The following is a 21,200-nucleotide window of genomic DNA, read 5'->3' on the forward strand; positions in this document are numbered from 1 at the left end:
TTCGGTTGTTATTTTATTTGTAGATTAGCCAAATACCTCAACTACTTTGTGGAAAATAGCTAAAAAAACCCAAATTACAAAATTAGCCCTTAAAATCACAGATAGATTAAGCCCATCTGCAATTTTGTATTTTCACATGCGAACGTACAAGTGCCTAAAGCACATATGTGCTTTAGGAACTTGTACGTTTGCAGATGGAACAATCCATCTGTGATTTTGTACATTCCATTTACGATTTCGTAGCTATTTTGTATAAAAATATTTTTTTCCCTATCTTTTTTAGAGAAACTCTCTCTTATATATAAGTTGATAATTCTATTCTATTTTGTGCAACTGTTGGTTGGACTTAGACTTTACTTGATGCATGTTTAATTAGATTGTACATTTTATTTCTATTATGGACAATACCACTTAAAGTGAATGCAACTCACTTTCTTTTTTTCTTCAAATTACAATTAAAAGCTAATAAATTATTATTAGCTATGGTATTTATAACATTTTCAACCAACAAAAAATAATAGAACTAGATTAAAAATTAGTAAAAAACGAGTGAGGTCGATCGACAAGCTATAACTCATCTGGGATGGGACTGAAAACAATATTTTGTGGCAATGATTGTTGCTCATCACAACTATTTGGATGCTTGCAATTACAAACAAACTTATATTTTTCTTTTTCTACACGATAAAGATAAAAATAAAAACAATAATATATCTTTTAACTAATTTTCCAAAGTAATAACAACAAAAATGATAATTTTTTGCACTAGTTTATATATAATAAAATTGTTTCGTAGTCAAACCCTATTAATTTCGTAATTAAAAAAAACAAAAAAAATTACTAAAACGCAGATGAATAGAGAGGAAATCACAGATGGACGTACAAAAAAAAAAAAAAAAAAAAAAAAAAAAAAAAAAAAAAACCTGCAAACTTACAAGTGGTTAAAACACGTCTATGTTTTAGCCATTTGTACATTCGCAGATAGATTATACCCATCTACGATTTTAAAGGCTAAAAATACAATTTTGGTTTTTATTTTTTTATTATTATTATTATTATTATTATTATTTTTTGCTATTTTGCAAAAATTAATTAACGCATTTGGCTAAATTTGTAATTTTATTTTTTATTTTTATAAGCACATAAAAGTTGAAAACAAAATATAATTTTTATAAGTTTTTAATTATAAATTTATAATATATATACATAACCATAAGTTTAAAACATATGGTATTAATTTTTTCACTAAATAATAATTTGTTGGAGCTTTGTAGATGAGTCACAACAAAGGTGCCCAAATAAAGAAGGAACTTAATTAAATTTAAAACTCTAAAACAACCGTTTTAATTACTTTTTTAAACCAATTAAACATACAAAAATATCACCAATTTTAATATTTATTTATTTTTTCAAAATTTATGCTGCAGATAATAAAACAAAAATCCAATAACGTTCTTCTAATCGATTTCAAATTCTTTTTCCCTTTTAAATTCTCTACTTTCCTCTCTCTTTCAGGTTGAGAATCACTTGTTCTTCTCTATCACACACACCGACTTCATAGGAGAGATTTGCCGACTTTTATCCATTCAATACATACACACGCATCTCCACGATCTCTCTTTTTCTTCTTGAAGAAACCCCCAGTAAAAATCGCAGTTCGATCCCCCTCTTTTCGCCTCTTCTCAACCGCCATTTTTGCCCCTTACAAGTTATATCTTCACTATCTCTATTCAATCGATTCTAGTTTTCCCTGAAGAAAAAACCCCACATCGAGATTTATATTCCGAAACAAACATCACCCATAAGATCTGATTTGTGTTCAATCGAGATTCGAGGACTCCCGGCTGTTTTCTCACTCGCTTTGAAAATCAAATAATGTCAGGGGTGAGAACTGCCGTTTGGGTATTGTTCACGGGCCTGATTTTTATTAGGGCTGAAGTTGAAGGTCTGGGTGTGAACTGGGGGACGATGGCGACGCATAAGATGGATCCGAAAACGGTGGTTCAGATGATGAAAGACAACGGGATTACTAAAGTGAAGCTGTTTGACGCCGAGCAATCGACGATGAGTGCTCTCGCCGGCTCCGGCATCGAAGTTATGATTGCTATTCCGAACGATCAGCTCCTCGCCATGAACGATTACAGCCGAGCTAAGAAATTCGTGCAGCGTAACGTCACGCGTTACAACTTCAACGGCGGTGTGAATATCAAGTAAGTTCCTATTCAATTCCATGTTGTACTTCATGCTTTACTTGTTGTACTCTGCATTATATGATGTTCTTTCTTTGAGCTTATAAAAACGTAAAATCTTGTTTTTCCAATACTAAAATTACTAAATCTAGATCAATGAAGCTGTTTCAGCTTGTAAGTTATGCATATGAAGCTGTACATTGTATCCGTTGTAGAAAAACCCGTGCTTTGGATAGTTGTACTCTGTTTTGGTTTTTGTATAATCCTAAACCGCGTGACCTTTACAGTAGTGAACGTGTGCTTTTTAGATGCTATACAGTATGCATTATTTGTTGTACTGCATGCATCGGGAGTTGTACGTTGTAGGCCATTGAGATATTTTATGTGTGAAACATGTGGTTGTTTTTTGTTGTCGAAGTAATTTCCAAAAATTATGGATCTTTACTTGTACTATAATTTTATTATTTTCATATATTTAATTTTATTAAAATTTATTTGCAATAATTCAGAAATCATAAATTCAAATTATTTAAATAAGTTTGATAGGGTTTTAGGGTTTGACAAAATGTTTTCTTCATCGTTAATGGCAGATACGTCGCCGTCGGCAACGAGCCATTTTTGACGGCATACAACGGTTCGAATCTGAAAACAACGTTCCCGGCGTTGCAGAATATCCAAAACGCCCTGAACGAAGCCGGCCATGGCGACACCGTAAAAGCCACCGTACCCTCAAACGCCGATGTCTACGGTTCTCCGACCGACAACCCGGTCCCTTCCGCCGGTAGGTTCCGACCAGACATCAACGACCAAATGGTCCAACTCGTCCAATTTCTAGCCAAAAACAACGCTCCTTTCACCGTCAACATCTACCCTTTCCTCAGCCTCTACGGCAACGACGATTTTCCGGTGGACTATGCGTTCTTCGACGGCGCAAGCCAGCCAATCGTCGACAACGGGATTCAGTACACCAACGTGTTTGACGCGAACTACGACACCTTAGTTTCCGCTTTAAAAGCAGCAGGCTTTGGTGACATGCCGATCATCGTCGGAGAAGTAGGGTGGCCCACCGACGGCGACAAAAACGCGAACATAAACATGGCGTATCGTTTCTACAACGGTCTTCTCCCCCGTCTCGCCTCCAACAAAGGTACTCCACTCCGTCCCGGCGGAATTGAAGTTTACCTTTTTGGGCTCATCGACGAGGACGCTAAAAGCATAGCTCCGGGAAGCTTCGAACGTCACTGGGGGATTTTCCGGTACGACGGACAACCGAAGTTCGCCATGGACATCTCCGGCAGAGGTCAGAACTCGTTTCTAGTTCCGGCGCAAAACGTGAGGTATCAAGAGAAACGATGGTGTCAATTCAACCCAGATGCTAAGGATTTGAGCAAATTGGGGGAAAATATCAATTACGCTTGTACTTTTGCTGATTGTACTCCACTTGGGTATGGATCATCGTGTAATGGGTTGGATGCAAATGCGAATGCGTCGTATGCATTTAATGCGTATTTTCAGGTGCAAAATCAAGATGAAATGGCGTGTAATTTTCAAGGTTTGGCTATGGTGACGACGCTTAATATATCAACAGAGACTTGCAGGTTTAATATTCAGATAGTGGGGACTTATTCTGATGCTTCTCGATCTTCTGTTTATCTTTTTGTTTACTCGATTGTTTTTGTTTTATTGTTGTTGTAGTTTTGATTTTTGATGTAGATACATAAATTATTGTCATTTTGAGAGTGTGATTTTACGAATTGATGATACATTTATGGATTCTTATAGTTTTTAGTTTTTACATCTATTATAGTGTTTGATTGTGTCATCATGTTGTATTTTGATGATTCAAGTAATAATATGTTTCGAAGAGACGTATAGAAACTTTTCAAATATTGATATTGACATCGTCTTCTCATTAAGAGCAAACTTTCCTAAAATAGGTTTTTATGGGGCTATTTTTGAAGGCATAATTTCTGGATCTTTGTCCCAAATTTTGAGGGCAAGTGTTGGTGATGAAGGGAAGTAGAAGTTTTTATATGAAGAGTCACTTGACAAGTTACATACATAACTCGAGGACACTTTTTGGCCCTTCATTCAATGACCTATTTTGCTAATTTCTATTGTTATTGTTTCAATCCCAAATTCTAGATACGTATGTTTCTTATACTCTTGTAGAGTCTTGCTAGCTAAAAATATTGTTTTGTGTGGAGAAGGAATGGAAAGATTTTGGAATATGGTGAATGTTTTGTTTGTAGGTGCAATTGTGTTGAGCCTTTTTGCTTCAAATGTTGAAGGGTTGGGTGTGAATTGGGGTACAAAAGCTTACCACCAATTACCACCCGAAAAAGTGGTTCAAATGTTGAAAGATAATGAAATTGAGAAGGTGAAGTTGTTCGATGCCGATGAAAACGTACTAAACACCTTCGCGGAAACAAATATTGAGGTTATGGTGGCTGTCAAGAATTCTGAACTCGAGGAATTGACCAATAAGACCAAAGCCAAGCATTGGGTCAAGGACAATGTTGTCAAACACATCGATCATAATGTCAAAATAACGTATGCTTTTATTTCTTGAACATGTTTACTATTCGGTATATGAAAATATATTATCTTGAATCCGTGTTTATAAGATCAAATCCTAGGTTTTTATGTTCCAGGATAGAGGACCATAAGATATATGTGGGTTCGTGTATGAGCCCTTATGGAGAATTATAGACTCCAACATACATAGACATTTATAGAATCGTACCACATCAATGTTGGATACACTAACAAAGACAAGAGTTTTGTCCCTCGAATGAATATCTTGATTTCAAGCATTGTAAAAATAATAATTTATTGTTTATAATAATGTAGGATGGTAGCGGTTGGTAACGAACCATTCCGAGAGGATTATGAGAATATGTATATCAACTCAACACTTCTGGCCCTAGAGAATATTCAAAGAGCTCTTGATAAGTTGAGCTTAGGAGACAGGATCAAGGCCTCAGTTCCATTCAATGAGGATATTTATATGACCCCACCATGGAAGCCATTTCCATCTGCAGGGATTTTTCGTCCTGAAATTTCCGATCAAGTTGAAGATATAGCCGATTTCCTAGCTAAGCATAATGCTCCATTTATTGTCAATATTTACCCATTTACGAGTGTTGCCTTGTCAGATGACAGTTATCCAAGCGATTTTGCTTTTTTTGACGGTAACGTTGGTATCACAGATGATAACATCGACTACACTAATGTGTTCGATGCGAGTTATGACACTTGTGTGTCAGCTCTAAAACAAGCCGGTCATGAGAACATGACTATTATAGTTGGGGAGATAGGTTGGCCCACAGATGGAAACATATTGGCCAACAAAACCCTGGCTTCAAGATTTTATAAAGGGCTTTTACCACGATTAGCTGCTAAAGAAGGGACGCCTTTGCGTCCTGGGCACATTGAAGTGTACCTTTTCGAACTGCTTGACGAAGATGCAAAAAGCATACTTCCAGGGAACTTCGAGCGACATTGGGGTATCTTTGACTATGCAGGTCAACCGAAGTTCAATATGAGCTTAAATGGAAAAGACGAAAACAAAACGTTGATAGGAGTCAAAGACGTCGAATATCAATCTAAAAAGTGGTGTGTTTTGAAGGCACAAAAGTCTTTGGACAAACACAAACTCCATGAGAGTTTGTTGTATGCTTGTGACAATGCTGATTGTAGTGCCTTCGCTGAAGGTGGATCTTGTAGTGGTCTTAGTAGTCCTGATAAAACATCTTACGCCTTGAATGCTTATTTTCAAGCATCAAACCAATCAAAAGATAGTTGTGATTTTGGAGGTTTGGCTACAGAAGTTGAGATTGATCCTTCTAAAGGTTATTGCAAGTTCAATATTCAGATTGTGCCTTATGATCCTAAAGATTCATGGACAAGATTCAAATCATGGTTCTCATCGTCACACATCACCCGTGCACCACCGGTTGCTTTCACAAGTTTGGCCCTTTTGGCTATGGTTTCCTTGTTTTTCTTTTAGAGTTTGAACGATTTATTTATTGATTTATTACACGAGCAAAATAAACAAGATAATAATTGTAATGTTTTTCGGCTTGATTAATCTTTAGGTCCTTATATTTATTATTTCATAAAATAATGTAGACAAGTTTAATCGATGTCTATGTAATTTTGTTTTGTTTTGGATAAAATAATGTAGACAAGTTTAATCAATGTCTATGTAATTTTGTTTCTTTAGGGATGATTTTATTATGGTGTATGATTTATTTCCGAGAGATTGTATGTACGTGTCCATTTTTTTCATATTTGTTTGCATTTGAAATCATATTAATAAATCATATTAGTTAATATTAAATCGGTTACAAGTTAAACTAAAACACAACTCATCCTTAAACACTAGACCTATCTCTGTTCATTCTATATGGTGGCATTTGGATTGTTGGGTTATTTTTGTAGGATTTAAAAATTATCAATAAATTTGGAAATTGAAAGATTTAAAATATCTAATGTGCTGAATATCAACTATAATAAATGAAAATTCATTTTGCCACATATCAATCTCTCATGAGTTTTGACACGTTTTTTTGTGATATTATTTGTGATATTATTGAAATAAATAATATTCACATGTCAATTCTTAGTTTTTCAAATTTTAAAATTAAAAAGCCACATAATATTTATATATGTAAAATATTAAATATCATAAATATGATATTAAATTGTAATTAATACATTTCTTTATTTTTTATTTTAAAATATATTTTTTATTTACACTGTAATATTTAATTTCTTTTTTAATCAACTCATTTAATACACGAGTTTTACACCTAGTACCACATAAATCAATCACTTCTAAATTCTATTAAGATCCCTTTTCGTCTTTACTACTTTGATTCAATATGCAAATTTAAAATGTAATTTACTAACTAATAATCATCCTAATTTGGAAAGTTAACGAAGGTTAAATGATAACTATGTTAAACCCTAAATCTTCGGGAAGCTAGTGTAGTTTTATATTGGTACATACCATTGAATTCAATGAGTGGTGTAGTTCCGATTTTGCTTCAGAATAGGCCAAATAATATACAAAAAATGAATGAGTTGCAAAATTCTCCAAACAATAACAAAAGGTAATTATGTATACATATATACTTTTAACTAACTTGTTCATTTTAAGTTTCACACGAAGTTATCTTACATTATTAAAATAATCTAAAATGGAGTCTGATCGATATAAACAACAATGTATTATGTTCTATAAATTTCAAGTTTTGAATGGAATAGATCATATCACAACCCTATTTCATTTTATTTAACAAAAATATATATTATACATAATCTATATTATATATGGAATCTTAATTTTGTGTGGGTGACCCACTCTTATATTGGATACATCCCTCATTATTCAATTAAAAAAAAAAGTGAAAATGTAGTCGATCGTTAGTAAGCCATGAGAAATAAACTCAGCACAATCTTTGATCCATTGTTGTCAAAGAAACCATAAAAAATATATATATAAATAAATAAAAACCGATGCCACCATTATAGTAGTTAAATAAATGCACCATAACAGAAACCACCAAACTATTGCCTAAAACACAAATTCATGTGTTGGTGATACCATATCTATCGACAATGATATCCAGTGAAAACCATTGTATCACCAAACACATGTATAAAACCGTAGGAAAAAAAGTGGTTTGTTAATATGCCAAAATAATGTCACAGTAACAATTATTGAATGGTTTATGGTTGATCTTTTGAAACGTGTCGTCTAGTTTTTTTTTTTCATCAACTGGTCGTCTTGAAATTTCTTTAAAACCAATATTGAGAATGTGTTATTTTTACAAACATTATAAAAATGGTAATAGAAAACTTAAATATCTTATAGTTTTTGTTCGAAAACATATGTACTATCTACTATAAATCGGGTTATTCACTACAAAAGACATCATATATTATATATTGTATAATATTGTTGTCATGTGTCTAAAAGTGTTAAATATAAAGGAAATTCATTAAACTAACCATTATAAATAAGTTATTTAAAGAAAAATAATATTTTTTATTTTCAGTTTTTGAAAAATGATTATTTCTTCTGAATATCTCATTTTGGATTATTCTTCAAATTTTGGATTTTTTTTTTCTTTTTTGCTATTTTTTTAAAGAAAATGTATATATTAATGTTTGAAATGTTTGTTTTGAAATATATAATATTATTGTTTTTTCATTAAAAATGTTTGATTTTATGTCCTAACATCATGTATAGTTTTCATTATTATGCTTGTTTTAATTTTTGTTAGATTTTAGTAAAAACAAACTTTTTTCTTAAAAATTCTGGAATTTTTCATCGGATTTTGGCATTGTTCTTGAAATTTCTATGTTTTTTTATTTGAACTCCGAAATATTAATCTAGTATCTAAAATATATCTTTGAAATGTACTTTTTTATCAAAAAAAATATTTTGATCGGTCTAGAATACCCCATTTCGGAATTGATGCTTATTTTGCCAAAAAAATAAAAATATTTTCTTTCAAAATACACATTGTGGTTAGTTTAATGAATTTCCTTAAACATAAATCATGATTCTCGTCTAAAAAGTTTGTTGAGGGACCAGCAAAAAATTTAAACACTGCGACTAAAACTTCAGGGTTGTTTGTTTTTTGTCTGCAGGTCTGCGTAATCATTTTTGTCTGCGCCTCGCAGACATAACCCCTTACAGACTTTTTCTTTTTGGAAGTGCACAGACCTAAAAACGTATGCGCGAAGTCTTCTTGGCACAGACATGGCCCAATGTCTTTTAACATCTTCACAACTCAAAAAAAAAAAACATTGAATACGTTCTTTTCTCATAACGCCTCCATATCTCCTCACCATCCATCATTCCACCACCGATCGTTCTCCCCCTTCCGACCGACCACCATAATCACTGTCCACCATACACACCAGAATATCGACGATGCTTGCCTCCTCCTCTGTCCACTATCGGCTTCATCCATAAGTACGAGAATCTGTTCTTCCCTAAAATCAGATGTCAGGTTCTTTCAACATCTAATCTGATTGAATAATAATCACGTGATTTTGGGCATGTGGAATCCTTCTAATTTTGTTTTTTGCTCATCTGAATTGCTTGGTTTGGGTGTATGAAATCCTTCTAATAATCAGGTTCATATAGAGGTGGTGATTTAATATTGCACACCAAGTGTTTGATAAAAGTCCTCAAAGAAATCAAAAGTTTTATTGTATCAAGAACAGGGGCTGCTGCATCTTTAACACATCCTAGTGTTTGCAAAAACCCCAAGCAATGTATATATAAGTGTATAAAGAACAGAATACCACTTTTGAAATTATTTGTAGATTATTTATTTCAACTAAAGTTCTTTGTGAAAGCAAAAATAAGAACCCCCTTTTGAATCAAGTTGTGGTGTTTGTGTCAGGTTACATGTCAATGACAATGATAACAAATGAGTTCAAAACACATAAAATGATTATCAAGATTGCCCAATGCTCAAGCAAGAAACTAGACTTTATTAATGATGATCAAATGACCTATTGTGCTAAATGTTGTAGTTGCATCTCAGAGAAGAAGATCAAGAGGATGGATTTTTAAAAATCTTTCATTGTAAAAATATTGATATTATATCATTTTGTTTGTTGTAGTTTTTTGTTATTATATATTATAAATATTGTTTATATGTGATTTGTTTGTTGTAGCATTTTCTTATCTATTATGATGAAATAATTATTAGATGTTGTAAAACTCAAATAAAATGTTGTAAAATTAGTATATTTAAATTCAGTTTATTTTTCAGTAGTCTGCAGACGTTAAACAAGAAAAAAAAAAAAAAATTATTACAGATTGTAGACGTTTAATCCACCTCTTGGGATTTGCAGTACAGACATCGTTCGCAAACTATTTTCAGAAAACAAACAACAGCCTTCATGATTTCACCTTAAATGCTTAACAACTCCTTAAAGTTTTAAGTATATACAAAATTCACCCAATTGAAACGACAACGTCTCATTTGTTTCCCCTAATTTTTCTTTTTTGCCTCCCTCCTCGCGAAATCACTCCTAATTTCAAACTCTGTAAACCCTAGCGAAAAATTACGCGCGCTCAGATCTTGAAACTATGGCGATCGCAAGGACTGGAGTTTTCGTCGACGATTACTTGGAGTGTAAGCTTTCTTTTTCTATGATTTATTTATTGAATTCAAATTGTAAACTTTTGTTCTGATTTCGCTAGTTTTTTATGCTGAATTTTGTAATAGACGCAAGCACATTGCCAGCAGAGTTACAGAGGCTTCTCAACACCATAAGAGAACTCGATGAACGTTCTCAATGTACATTTCTGTCTTCTGATCCAATGATACACACTAACACAACGCTAATTATGCACCATATACATGTGTTTGTGAGACGATAGGAAATGAGGACACTAGCAATGATACACACTAGCAATTGACATAACATCGATTTGAAAACTTAATCTTATGCAAAAATTCAAGAAAACATAGATCAATTGATATTTGTGATGCTGATGTGGTCATAGTCTGTGTATTTTAACATGGTTCTCAATTTCAAAAACAATCTGAAAAGCCTACCTTCTTTGAAAAAGCAAAGGATTAGCAAATAGCAATTGTGAATGTAGTTAATCAAGGGTGTCTTATCTGTGTTATAGCCATGATTAATCAAACAAGACAACAGACAAAGAACTGCTTGGACATGGCTTCTCAAAACACCCACAAAAGCCTTCATGAAGACACTGACATGGCTTTTGAGAAGATGAAGAAAGAAATTGAAGCAAATCAAGATAATGCTTTAAGCCTATGTACTGAAAAGGTTCTTCTTGCAAGACAAGCTTACGATCTTGTAAGTTTCACTTTCTTCTCTTTCCTTCTTCCATTCAACATCTCACATTTCAACATTTCTATATCAAAAATTGTTCTTTTCAACATTCAGATAGACAGTCATGTCAAACGTCTTGATGAAGATCTACACAACTTTGCTGAGGATTTAAAACAAGGTGTGATTGTGATCAAATCAAATCTACTTTCAGTTAAAGAAAATTGCAATGTTTGAGTTGACTGTTTGACTTTGATTGTTTGTAGAGGGAAAATTACCAGCAGATGAACCAGCAATACTTCCTCCATTACCTTTAGTTCCTAAAATTGAGAAGAGAAAATTACCATATATTGTTCCTCAATCTAAGAAGCTTGATTATAGAGATAGGGAATGGGATCATAGAGATAGAGATTTTGAGCTGATGCCTCCGCCAGGTGGCTTCAAAAGGGATTATTCCACTGCCACTGCAACTGCCACCTCATTGGATATTGATCAACCAATTGATCCAAATGAACCCACATACTGTGTCTGTCATCAGGTAAAAAAAAAATTACATAAACCATTTTATCTTATATTAAATAGTGAAACTATGTTGTGTTTTTCTGTGTTTTGCTTTGCTTTTTCTTTTTTTTACTTTATCAAGTAAAAATGATTTCAATAGCATGATCTTTCCTTTTTTTTTTCTTCTTCAGGTTTCCTTTGGTGATATGATTGCATGTGATAATGAAAATGTAAGTTAATATTACTTTCTTCTTTATATGATTGCATTCATCAATTAACATATTATTATTAAATAAGTAATCCCATATGGGTAAAGAATGTCTGTTTGGAATTTGGATAAACTGAATGAGACTAAAGGACCATTTTACCCTTACATTCCAAAAAGACAAATTTTATGAATCATGATATTCATCAATTTAAATATGAGTGGAGTTGGGAGGAAAAAAGAAGAAAGAAAAATAGGTAATGGGTTTGTCACATCATATTATTGTTTTTTTTTTTTTTTTTTTTTTTTATTTATTTTTTTTTTTTATCTTTATTCATTTTTTATTGAATAAAAATAAATAGAAAATAAAGATTTTTTTTTTTTTTGGGTTTTTACAGTGTCAAGGTGGAGAGTGGTTTCATTACTCGTGTGTTGGGTTGACTCCTGAGACGAGGTTCAAGGGGAAGTGGTATTGTCCAACTTGCAGACAACTTCCGCTGTAAATAAGTGGTTTTTAAAAAAAGAAGAAGATTGTTTGGAAGGAAATTCTAGTTTTGGAACCCTTGAGGTTTATATATTTATGTTTGATTTTGAATTATGTTATTTGTATTATCAATAAATCTTGTTATTGGATTTTTGTTACAAATGCAAAACTATTTTTCGTGCAAAATTTACATAAAGAGAAATTAAATATCCTCCTACCTTTTAATCTTACCAATCCTTCTACCCATTTAAATGATGAAATGTGTTTTATTAGTATCCTAAAATATCATTAAATCTCATTAAATGTTACACATGTCACACAATTTTATTGGGTAGGAGGATATATAGAAACAAAAAGTAGAAGAATATTTAATTTCTCTTACATAAAATCACTACACTTCACAAAAAAAGGAAATGATGGTTTGTTATAGAAACTTCAAACCAAGGTAGTGTTTCATGAGTTGTTTCGTTTTGCAAGATATAGTATTTTGGAAAAGTTATTTGAAGTAATTTTTGGATTAGTAGTTTGTGGTTTTAAATTTTAAAAAAAAATAATCTTACTTCCAAAGAAAGTATGTTCTTTAATCGAGATTAAAACATTAAAAACTAAAAATTACAAATTAAAAGTTTTTAAAAACTTGTTGCCAAACACACTTATAAAATATAACTGAGGTAGGTGAGTTGCCTAATTAGTAACTAGTAAAGGAAATTAGATTAATTAAATGTATTTAGAATTTTAGTATTATCTATAACATTTAGAATTTCAGTATTATTAATTATCTATAAGGTTCGAGTATGTGGTGCATGACAAGTTATGCCACCACATCATTTTTTTAATAGTCATCTCATTATCACGTCACTTTTATCACAAGAGATACATGACATGTCATTTTTAGGAGCGAGCCAATTTAGTAATATATATATATATATATATATATATATATATATATATATATATATATATATATATATATATATATATATATATATATATATATATATATATATATATATATCACACAAACACAAACATGTCATTTTTAGCCAAAAAGTTGCCATGCCACCATGAGGGGTGATGTATGCATGACATATTATGCAAATGTCGACCATAATGACATGTCATTCCTTCATGTCTAAACGCCACCTATATCAATTTATTAAGAAAAGTTAAAAACTTAAACAAACTCACCAACTTAATCATTCAATAGTAGAACACAATTTAAAAAAATTCTTTTTATTTTCTTCTAATGAATATACATAATTATTATATTTATAAAAAAAATCAGCGAACGAGTTTGTGTACCGACTAAAAGTTGGTATTAATTGTGGAACCGTGGCAACACATGATTGGTGGTGTGGAATTTGTTAAAATGATTTTATATGGTTATTAATTACAGTTTATATTCATAAAGAAAATAAAAGAAAAATACACTAAAATTCATTATTTTTTCTTTATATATTGATATGTTTTTTAATTATTTTATATTGTTTCATAATAACAAAAAGTTAGATTTAATATAAATGTTAGTGAAATGATTATTAATTGATTTTATTGAATTGTGTATATATATTAAGGACTGAACAACTGTTTTTTAAAACTACATAAACAGTTTATTATAAAAAGTTTAAAAAAATTACATTAAAAAACCCACATTACAAATTAAAAATATATCAAAATTAAAACATAAAATGTTAGTCTTTATAGGTAAATGTGTTTTTGTTTAAATTTAAAAAATTAATAATTTCTCACAGGTCAAAATATTGACCATTTTCTTCTAGCCAATGAAATCGTTTGTAATCATCCGTGAATAGCTTCAATCTACAAGACACCTACATCTTTAGACTATGGGAAGTGGTCACCACCAACCCACCGAAAAAAAGTTGCGATCACTGTGCCACGCCAACTTCACCACTAACTCACTAAAAATTGAAAATTGTTACCACTCCACAATATTCTTTTTTATTTTTTTATCATTATATTAAACAAAAAACATAATTTATAACATAAATAAAATTTTGAAAACACAAATAAAACCACATTTCATTAATTAAAAACATAGAAACTTAAAACCTAAACGACTAAAATAAACATAAAACATTACACTACTTAAAAAACATAAAAAAAAAAAAAAAAAAAAAAAAAAAAAAAAAAAAAACCATAGAGAAATACTACTCGTTGTCGTTGTCATCACCGGCTTCATCCACTTCATCGTCACTGTCCTCATCCACCTCGTCGTCATCGGTCTCATCCTCTTCATCTTCATTGTCATTTTGCCCTTGGAATTGTCTTTCTCATATATTTGCGGTCAAATCGTGACATAGATTGTGATGTGTTTCACGATTTTGTATTTTCAAAACCTTAGAGAAGTATGTCGGGTTGCCAACTTGTATTACTGCAGGTGGATTAAGTATATCATTCCCGATATATAAACAAATAGCCATACCCTCTTCTTCTATTATCATTTTATGCAAAATAACACAAACAGTCAACATTGTCGTCAGTTTTGTCATATCCTATGTTCATATCGAATATTTGATTATGTGTCACTTTTGTTTTAGGACTCCAAATACTCGTTCCACATCCTTCTTTGCAGATTCTTGTGCTAACTTGGATAATTTTCATTTTTCATCAGCCGGAAATGAATATGACTTGACCATTGTAGCATACTTTGGATATATCTCAGCACATGAGTAATACTCATACTTATATTCATTTCCATTCAAAATATTATTAAATAACAGAGATGCTTGGAGCTCATTTAGGTCATTGTTTGACCCCGACATACCAAAGAATGCATGCCAAAACCATAGGTCTTGTGAAACGACCACCTCTAATATAATAGTCGGGACCCCATGACCACCTCGCGTGAATTGACCACGCCACGCATTTGGACAATTTGCCCACTCTCAATGTGTACAATCGATACTACCAAGCATCTCTGGAAAACCATGTTTAGCGTGATGCGCGACATACAACTGATCGATATCATTTTTAGTTGGATGTCGCACATATATATCACGGTAAAGTTCTATAACATACTCACAGAAAAGATATGTACAATCTCGACTCGTCTTCTCACACATTTTCAAATATTCATTTGATGCGTTTGTGGCTATGTTATATCCCAATTATCAAAGAGCAGTCGTACATTTTTTTTTATTGTAGTATAACACGTTTATCTCTAGCATCTCATCTTAATTGGAAAAACTGATAATTACGTTCCAAATCTTTAGCTATACGTAAGAATAAATTTCTACTAATACGAAAACGTTCTTCAAATTTTGATAGATCATATAAACTATCAGGGGCAAAATAATCACGTACCAAAAGTTCATTTGTCGGCTCTCGATCCCGGTTGATCCATTTTCTATGCTTCTTCTCACCATGTAAACTTTCGCCTCTCTCACGAACCATGTCTTGTGCCGCAAAAATAGTGTATGCATTACCAACTCGTCATCATAATCATCATCAGATGAAAAAGAAATTGAACCGAAAAAATTATCATTTTTTTTTAAAGTTTGTGATTGTTTTGAATGTGTGTGTGTGTGTTTTGTTGTAAAAAAATGTGTAAAATATATGTATATATAGAGAATGTTAATTAATAATTGAATGATTTTTTTTTAATTTTTAACGATCCAAATAACCCCCCCCCCCCCCCCCCTAAAAAAAAAAAAAAAAAAAAAAAGTCAAAATCGAGATAATCAATCGTTGTGTCCATCTTCATCTGTCTTTGCACTCACGCCACAGCCAGAGCACCAGTCCTAAGGGCAGTGTTCACGCGTCTTAGGGGCTCAACATCAACCTCTCACACTTCTTTAGGTTATCCATTCCTGATAGCCATACGAGGTCATGTTCATACATGGAATGATTTGGACATGTGGGAGTTGCCTAATTGGTGGCTGGTAAAAGAAATCTTATTAATTAAATGTATTTAGAATTTTAGTACTATTAGTTTGTAAGTATTAATTTCGGTTCAATTGTTGTAGGGAGTGGTGCATGACATGTCATGCTGCCACATCAATTTTTTGACAGTCATCTCATTGTCACGTCATTTTTGCCACAAGAGATGCATGACATGTCATTTTTAGGAGTGAGTCAATTTGATAAAAAGGAAAACAAAAAATAAACTCTCTCTCTCCCCCCCTCTCCAAAAGCTTGCCATGCCACCATGAGGGGTGGTGTGTGCATGGCATGGCATGCAAATGCCGAACATAAAGCCATTCCTTCATGCCTAAACGTGACCTATGTGAATTTATTAAGAAAAATAAAAAAACTTAAATACACCCAGCAACTTAATAATTATATATCTTCTAAAAACCAAAGTCGGTGGGTATTACTTTTTGTTTCTCTCGCTTGCACTTTTACTTATCTTTCATTTAACCCCTTTACGTATAAGTCGGTTCCTTAAACAATTCTATTGGATCACTTTATCTTCTGTCTTAATATCCATTTCTTATTTCTATCACATTCTTCCAGACTTGGCATATCTACTGCAAGTGTCGTTCCTCTGCCGCCTTCCTCACAAATACACCAGTTGGCCAGGTAAAAAAAATTGTTTTTTCCTTTAATGTGTTTTACGCTTATGTACATCGTCTTTACTTGTCTTCGGTACTCAGCCTTCTCTTCCTGAGCTTTTTCTAGTTTCACAATTACTCGCTTCCAATTTTTTATCAAATTCCGAATTACTACTGCATGTTGTACAACTTTTATTATTCTCTAATGTTGTTTGAATTTCAGCCTTCCTGATTACGTTTAGGAAGTAAAGTTTCAGTACATTTGAAAATTAGGGTTACCTGCTTCTCTATTTCGTATTCCTTTAACAATGAATTTCCATAAAGGTTACTATCCAAAGCTATATTCTAAGATATTTTTACCAGCTACTCATTTGTAGTATAAGGTTAAAAAAGAAAAGTGTAAGAGCAAAATAAATGTAAATTTTAAAGTGGTGTTGCAACGACCAAACACAAGGTTACCTTTACCAGCCAATGTCTTTTTCTCATAAGCAGACAATTGCCACCTTTAATCACCCCAAACATTTACCACAAATGGTTTATATGCTTTAGTGTGTAAATCACTTAAAAAAATTTAATTATATCAAATGAAGATTCATCATATTAATCTACAAAGATTAGTCTACAGTAATTAAATCATATTACAACAGTTGAAATATGTACTTTTAGTCTTCTTTCTTAATATCATATTTAAGAATAACATATCATTAAACCAAAAAGGTAATGGTTTACTTTTCCACTTTTTCCTTTTTCTCGGGAAAAGGTTATGAGAATTGAGGCGCATCAATGGACCAATGCTAATAATCCTAATTTATTAACAAATAAACGAATATGTTAAGTTATATATTGCAAAGACTAAATAGTTTCAGAAGGTTAGGTCTAGTTCTATTTCGCAGCTCTTGTTTGATTCAAACCGTTATAGGGTAGGATCTCTCATTCGAAGAATTATCTAGTCTAAGTGATATGTAATATTATTCACGAGCTAGTTAGGGAAAGAAAACATGGACTCCTTATGCAGGTGATGGCGGAGTGTGGGATGGTGATTTCCCTAGGGAAAGCCTAGTATGAGAGTAACACGTGAAGTATTAGTAGTAGAAGGGACTTGGTGAAGTTGAGGCAGTTCTTGAGGAAAGTACGGATAGATATGGAAGGTAGTATGGGCCCGTACTACTGAAAGCAGAGGATCCGTACTCGAGTCAAGGAAGGCTGAGATGAATCCAGGGAACTTGTAGTGTATGAGATCCCTCATGTTATGATTATTATTCTGATTTTTGTTATGATGTGTTTTTCAAAATGGCAATTTTACGCAACAAACCAGTCGGTAGTTCAGGTGCTGGTGAGGGATCAGGCTCAGGCTCGGGAGCCGTGCAACTAGATGACCAGACTAGGGAGTTTATCTCCTCTGAGATCACATGCAGTATCCTGGACCAGACTCCTGTGATCTTTGGCACAATCAAGGAGGGCATTCTTGAGCTTTTGGATGAGAGGTTGAGTGCTTTCCGCACTGAGGTGGCGGCCATGATGGGGTCGCACACACTGACTTTCAGGGAGTTCCGAGCTTGTGGAGCTCCTAACTCATGGGGCTCGGGACCCCATTCCGAGCACCATATGGTTGGTGGATGTCACCAATGCATTCCGCACTAGCAGATGTTCCGAGGGGGACAAGGTTCGACTTTCATCCTATCTTCTGAAGGATAGGGCACGTGACTGGTGGAAGGAGGTCGGACATGCCATTGGTGTTGATGCAATTGTTGACGTGATGACTTGGAGTGACTTCACCATCAGGTTTAGGGCCGATTTTGCACCTGTGATAGAGGTACAACAGCTGACCAGGGATTTCCAGGAAATCCAGCAGACGACTGAGATAATCGCGATGTTCAGGGAAAGGGCCCTTCTCGTTCCACAGTATGTAGCGGAAGAGGATATAAGAAAGGCCTGATACCACGAGATGTTGTTGAGTGATATCCACCAGTTTATAAACTGCTCTAGCTACAAGATACTGGAGGACATGATTGCTAGGGCTTGAGAGAGGGAGTTGGATTTAGAGATGGAGAGAGGAAGAGGAAACCCGAGGGTGTTCAATCAGGGAGCTCGGGTAAGAAGCCCAAGGTATCAAACCACAGACCTAGGAGCTAGCAGAAGTTCAGCCATTGTGGTAAATGCATTAAGTTGCTCGAGGGGACGTGCAAGGCAGGGAGTTCAGGCTGCTACAAGTACGGCCGAACTGGGCATATGATCAAGGATTGTACAACTACTACCACCACCACAACATCATCAAACTTGATTTGTTTTTAGTACAATCAGGGGGGGCACAAAGTGGTCCTAGTGCCTGAGTCTAGCAGATGCAGAGCAGGTGATAGCACCCGCCCCTGCAACATTGAGGATTATGGACTGCTGTCAGGGTCGGGGTGAGATACCTGTAGCGAAGAAAAAGGCCTTTCAGTTGACAACCGAAGAGGTACGAGCAGCTCCCGACGTGGTGACGGGTATGTATCTTCTCTTATCTCTTATTTGATATTTATTATTACTTATGTTTATATGTTTTGTTATAGGATCGTTCTTAGTGAACTGCATATCAACTTTGGCATTGTTTGATTCGGGTGCCACCCGATCTTTTGTGTGGTTCGCGCTCCGCAAGCGATTTGTAGGAGCTCCGGGGGAGCTGGATTGTCCACTTGATGTGGAGATAGCGGATGACATGACCGTCAGGGTTGCTAGGGTTCAACGAGGATGTACTCTACAATTATTCAATCAACAATTTCCAATAGACCTAGTTCCTATTTTTAGGATGTTTCTTAACTGATCCCACAAATCTGACATAGCTGCATAAAATTCCTGAACACTGAGATTGTTCTTTTGGAGGGCTTGAATATCAAACTCTAACTCATACTTCTTTGCAAAGTTATACTGAGTATATAGGCTAGCCAAGTGATCCCAAACCTCCTTTGTCGTGCCATACTTCGCCAACTGAGTACCAATAGATTGGATGACATAATTGTTAATCCAAGTAATGATCTTGGAGTTATCAGTCTCCCATGAATCCAATAAAGCTGCATAAGTATTGGCCTTCTCGTATGTTGGTTTCTTTTTATCACCTGTAACAATCCCTCACATAGTCTTGCACCGCAATAAATTTTTTCATAACATAACTCTAATAGGTATAGTTTTTGCCATCAAGCTAAATACTAATGGACTGAAGAGAATCATCTCTTAGGGCCATATTTCAATATCAGTCAAACAGTAAATACGATTAGTAGCAAAAACAATCAAGACCTCGAAATCAACAAAGCTAGACGAAATGAAACCCTCAAAACCGACAAAACAAACAAATCAAACCAAACCGAGTACAGAAACGAGCAAGAAACCATACCCAAAATTGCAAACAGTGCACGCGAAAAGTGCCGATGAACAGTGTAATGAATATTGCCGATGAACAGTAACGTCAGTGAACAACGTCGCTAGTGAATAGTAATATCAATAAACAGTAACGCAAACAGTGTCGCTGGTGAACAATACTCACTGATGAACAGTAACCACCTATGAACAATGTCGCTGGTGAACAGTACTGTGACATCCCCATTTTCACAGCCAAAAAAAGATCGATTTTGTTTATGCTTTATAAAAATCAGAGTTCTTCTTTTAATAAAAATGTTGCGGAATTTGTTCCCAGAAAAACACGATAAATACATGATTAAAACATTTTCGAAGAAACGTATTTTATTCATTTAAAATGTTTGGGATGTCATCGTCAATACAGGAACATAAGCATAAACAGAACTTACATTTATTTACACTAGTAATCTACATCTCTTTAATCTCTCAGTGTAATGTGACTTCATATCAACACCTGTGCTATAAATAAACTGAGTGGGTCAGGTTGGGAAACCTGGTGAGTACATAGGGATTTCAACCCACAATAATATAATTATTATGTTTAAACAATCAAGCAATTAAACCCAATTACCCATCCCCATTATCTTTTTTACTCTTAAGAATCTACCCTAAGAATCAACTTTTCTCATTCATTCATTCCTAAGGATTATCCTAAGGAATCTGCACAAAGTCCATCATTGCCACGGTTTACACAACGGCACTAAGTCTGCATAGTCGCCAGGGTTTAGGCATTAAGTTTGCATGATCACCAAGGTTTAGGCATCAAGTCTGCATGATCACCAGGGTTTAGGCATCAAGTATGCATGATCACCAGGGTTTAGAGTATACCGGGTGAACACGTCGTTCACAACACCTACAGGTTGCGAGCCTGCTAGTGTTCCACTGGACTGTTTAGAATAGTCCATGGTTGTCATCCATACTCTGCTGAATGACGGGGCCATCATTTGGGAAAAAGGATTCTCACATCATCCACCTCTCATCCTCACCTCACGGTCTATTTCACCTCTCAACTCATCATCCAACTCATACTCCATCTATTACATCTACCCATGTCTTACCCCAACATTATCGTAGATATA

At 33.9% G+C, this 21,200-nt stretch overlaps 3 protein-coding genes across 3 annotated transcripts; all 3 read left to right on the forward strand.

Moving 5' to 3' along the window:
• Positions 1 to 1,522: 1,522 nt before the first annotated feature.
• LOC145035973 (glucan endo-1,3-beta-glucosidase 8-like) lies at positions 1,523 to 3,984 on the forward strand. Its single transcript, XM_078984470.1, has 2 exons — positions 1,523 to 2,210; positions 2,780 to 3,984. Exons 1-2 carry the CDS (start codon positions 1,876 to 1,878, stop codon positions 3,882 to 3,884), a joined length of 1,440 nt encoding a protein of 479 aa, XP_078840596.1. The 5' UTR covers positions 1,523 to 1,875; the 3' UTR covers positions 3,885 to 3,984.
• Positions 3,985 to 4,252: 268 nt separating this feature from the next.
• Positions 4,253 to 6,289, forward strand: LOC145035965 (glucan endo-1,3-beta-glucosidase 8-like). The gene is made up of 2 exons (XM_078984461.1): positions 4,253 to 4,742; positions 5,043 to 6,289. Exons 1-2 carry the CDS (start codon positions 4,402 to 4,404, stop codon positions 6,199 to 6,201), a joined length of 1,500 nt encoding a protein of 499 aa, XP_078840587.1. The 5' UTR covers positions 4,253 to 4,401; the 3' UTR covers positions 6,202 to 6,289.
• Positions 6,290 to 10,184: 3,895 nt separating this feature from the next.
• On the forward strand, positions 10,185 to 12,370 carry ING2 (PHD finger protein-like protein). The gene is made up of 7 exons (XM_078984477.1): positions 10,185 to 10,360; positions 10,454 to 10,525; positions 10,864 to 11,054; positions 11,145 to 11,208; positions 11,294 to 11,565; positions 11,720 to 11,758; positions 12,132 to 12,370. Exons 1-7 carry the CDS (start codon positions 10,315 to 10,317, stop codon positions 12,234 to 12,236), a joined length of 789 nt encoding a protein of 262 aa, XP_078840603.1. The 5' UTR covers positions 10,185 to 10,314; the 3' UTR covers positions 12,237 to 12,370.
• The last annotated feature ends 8,830 nt before the right edge of the window (positions 12,371 to 21,200 follow it).

Source organism: Lactuca saligna, chromosome 1, assembly GCF_052625555.1.
Source record: "Lactuca saligna cultivar CGN05327 chromosome 1, ASM5262555v1, whole genome shotgun sequence".
NCBI classification, from domain to species: domain Eukaryota; kingdom Viridiplantae; phylum Streptophyta; class Magnoliopsida; order Asterales; family Asteraceae; genus Lactuca; species Lactuca saligna.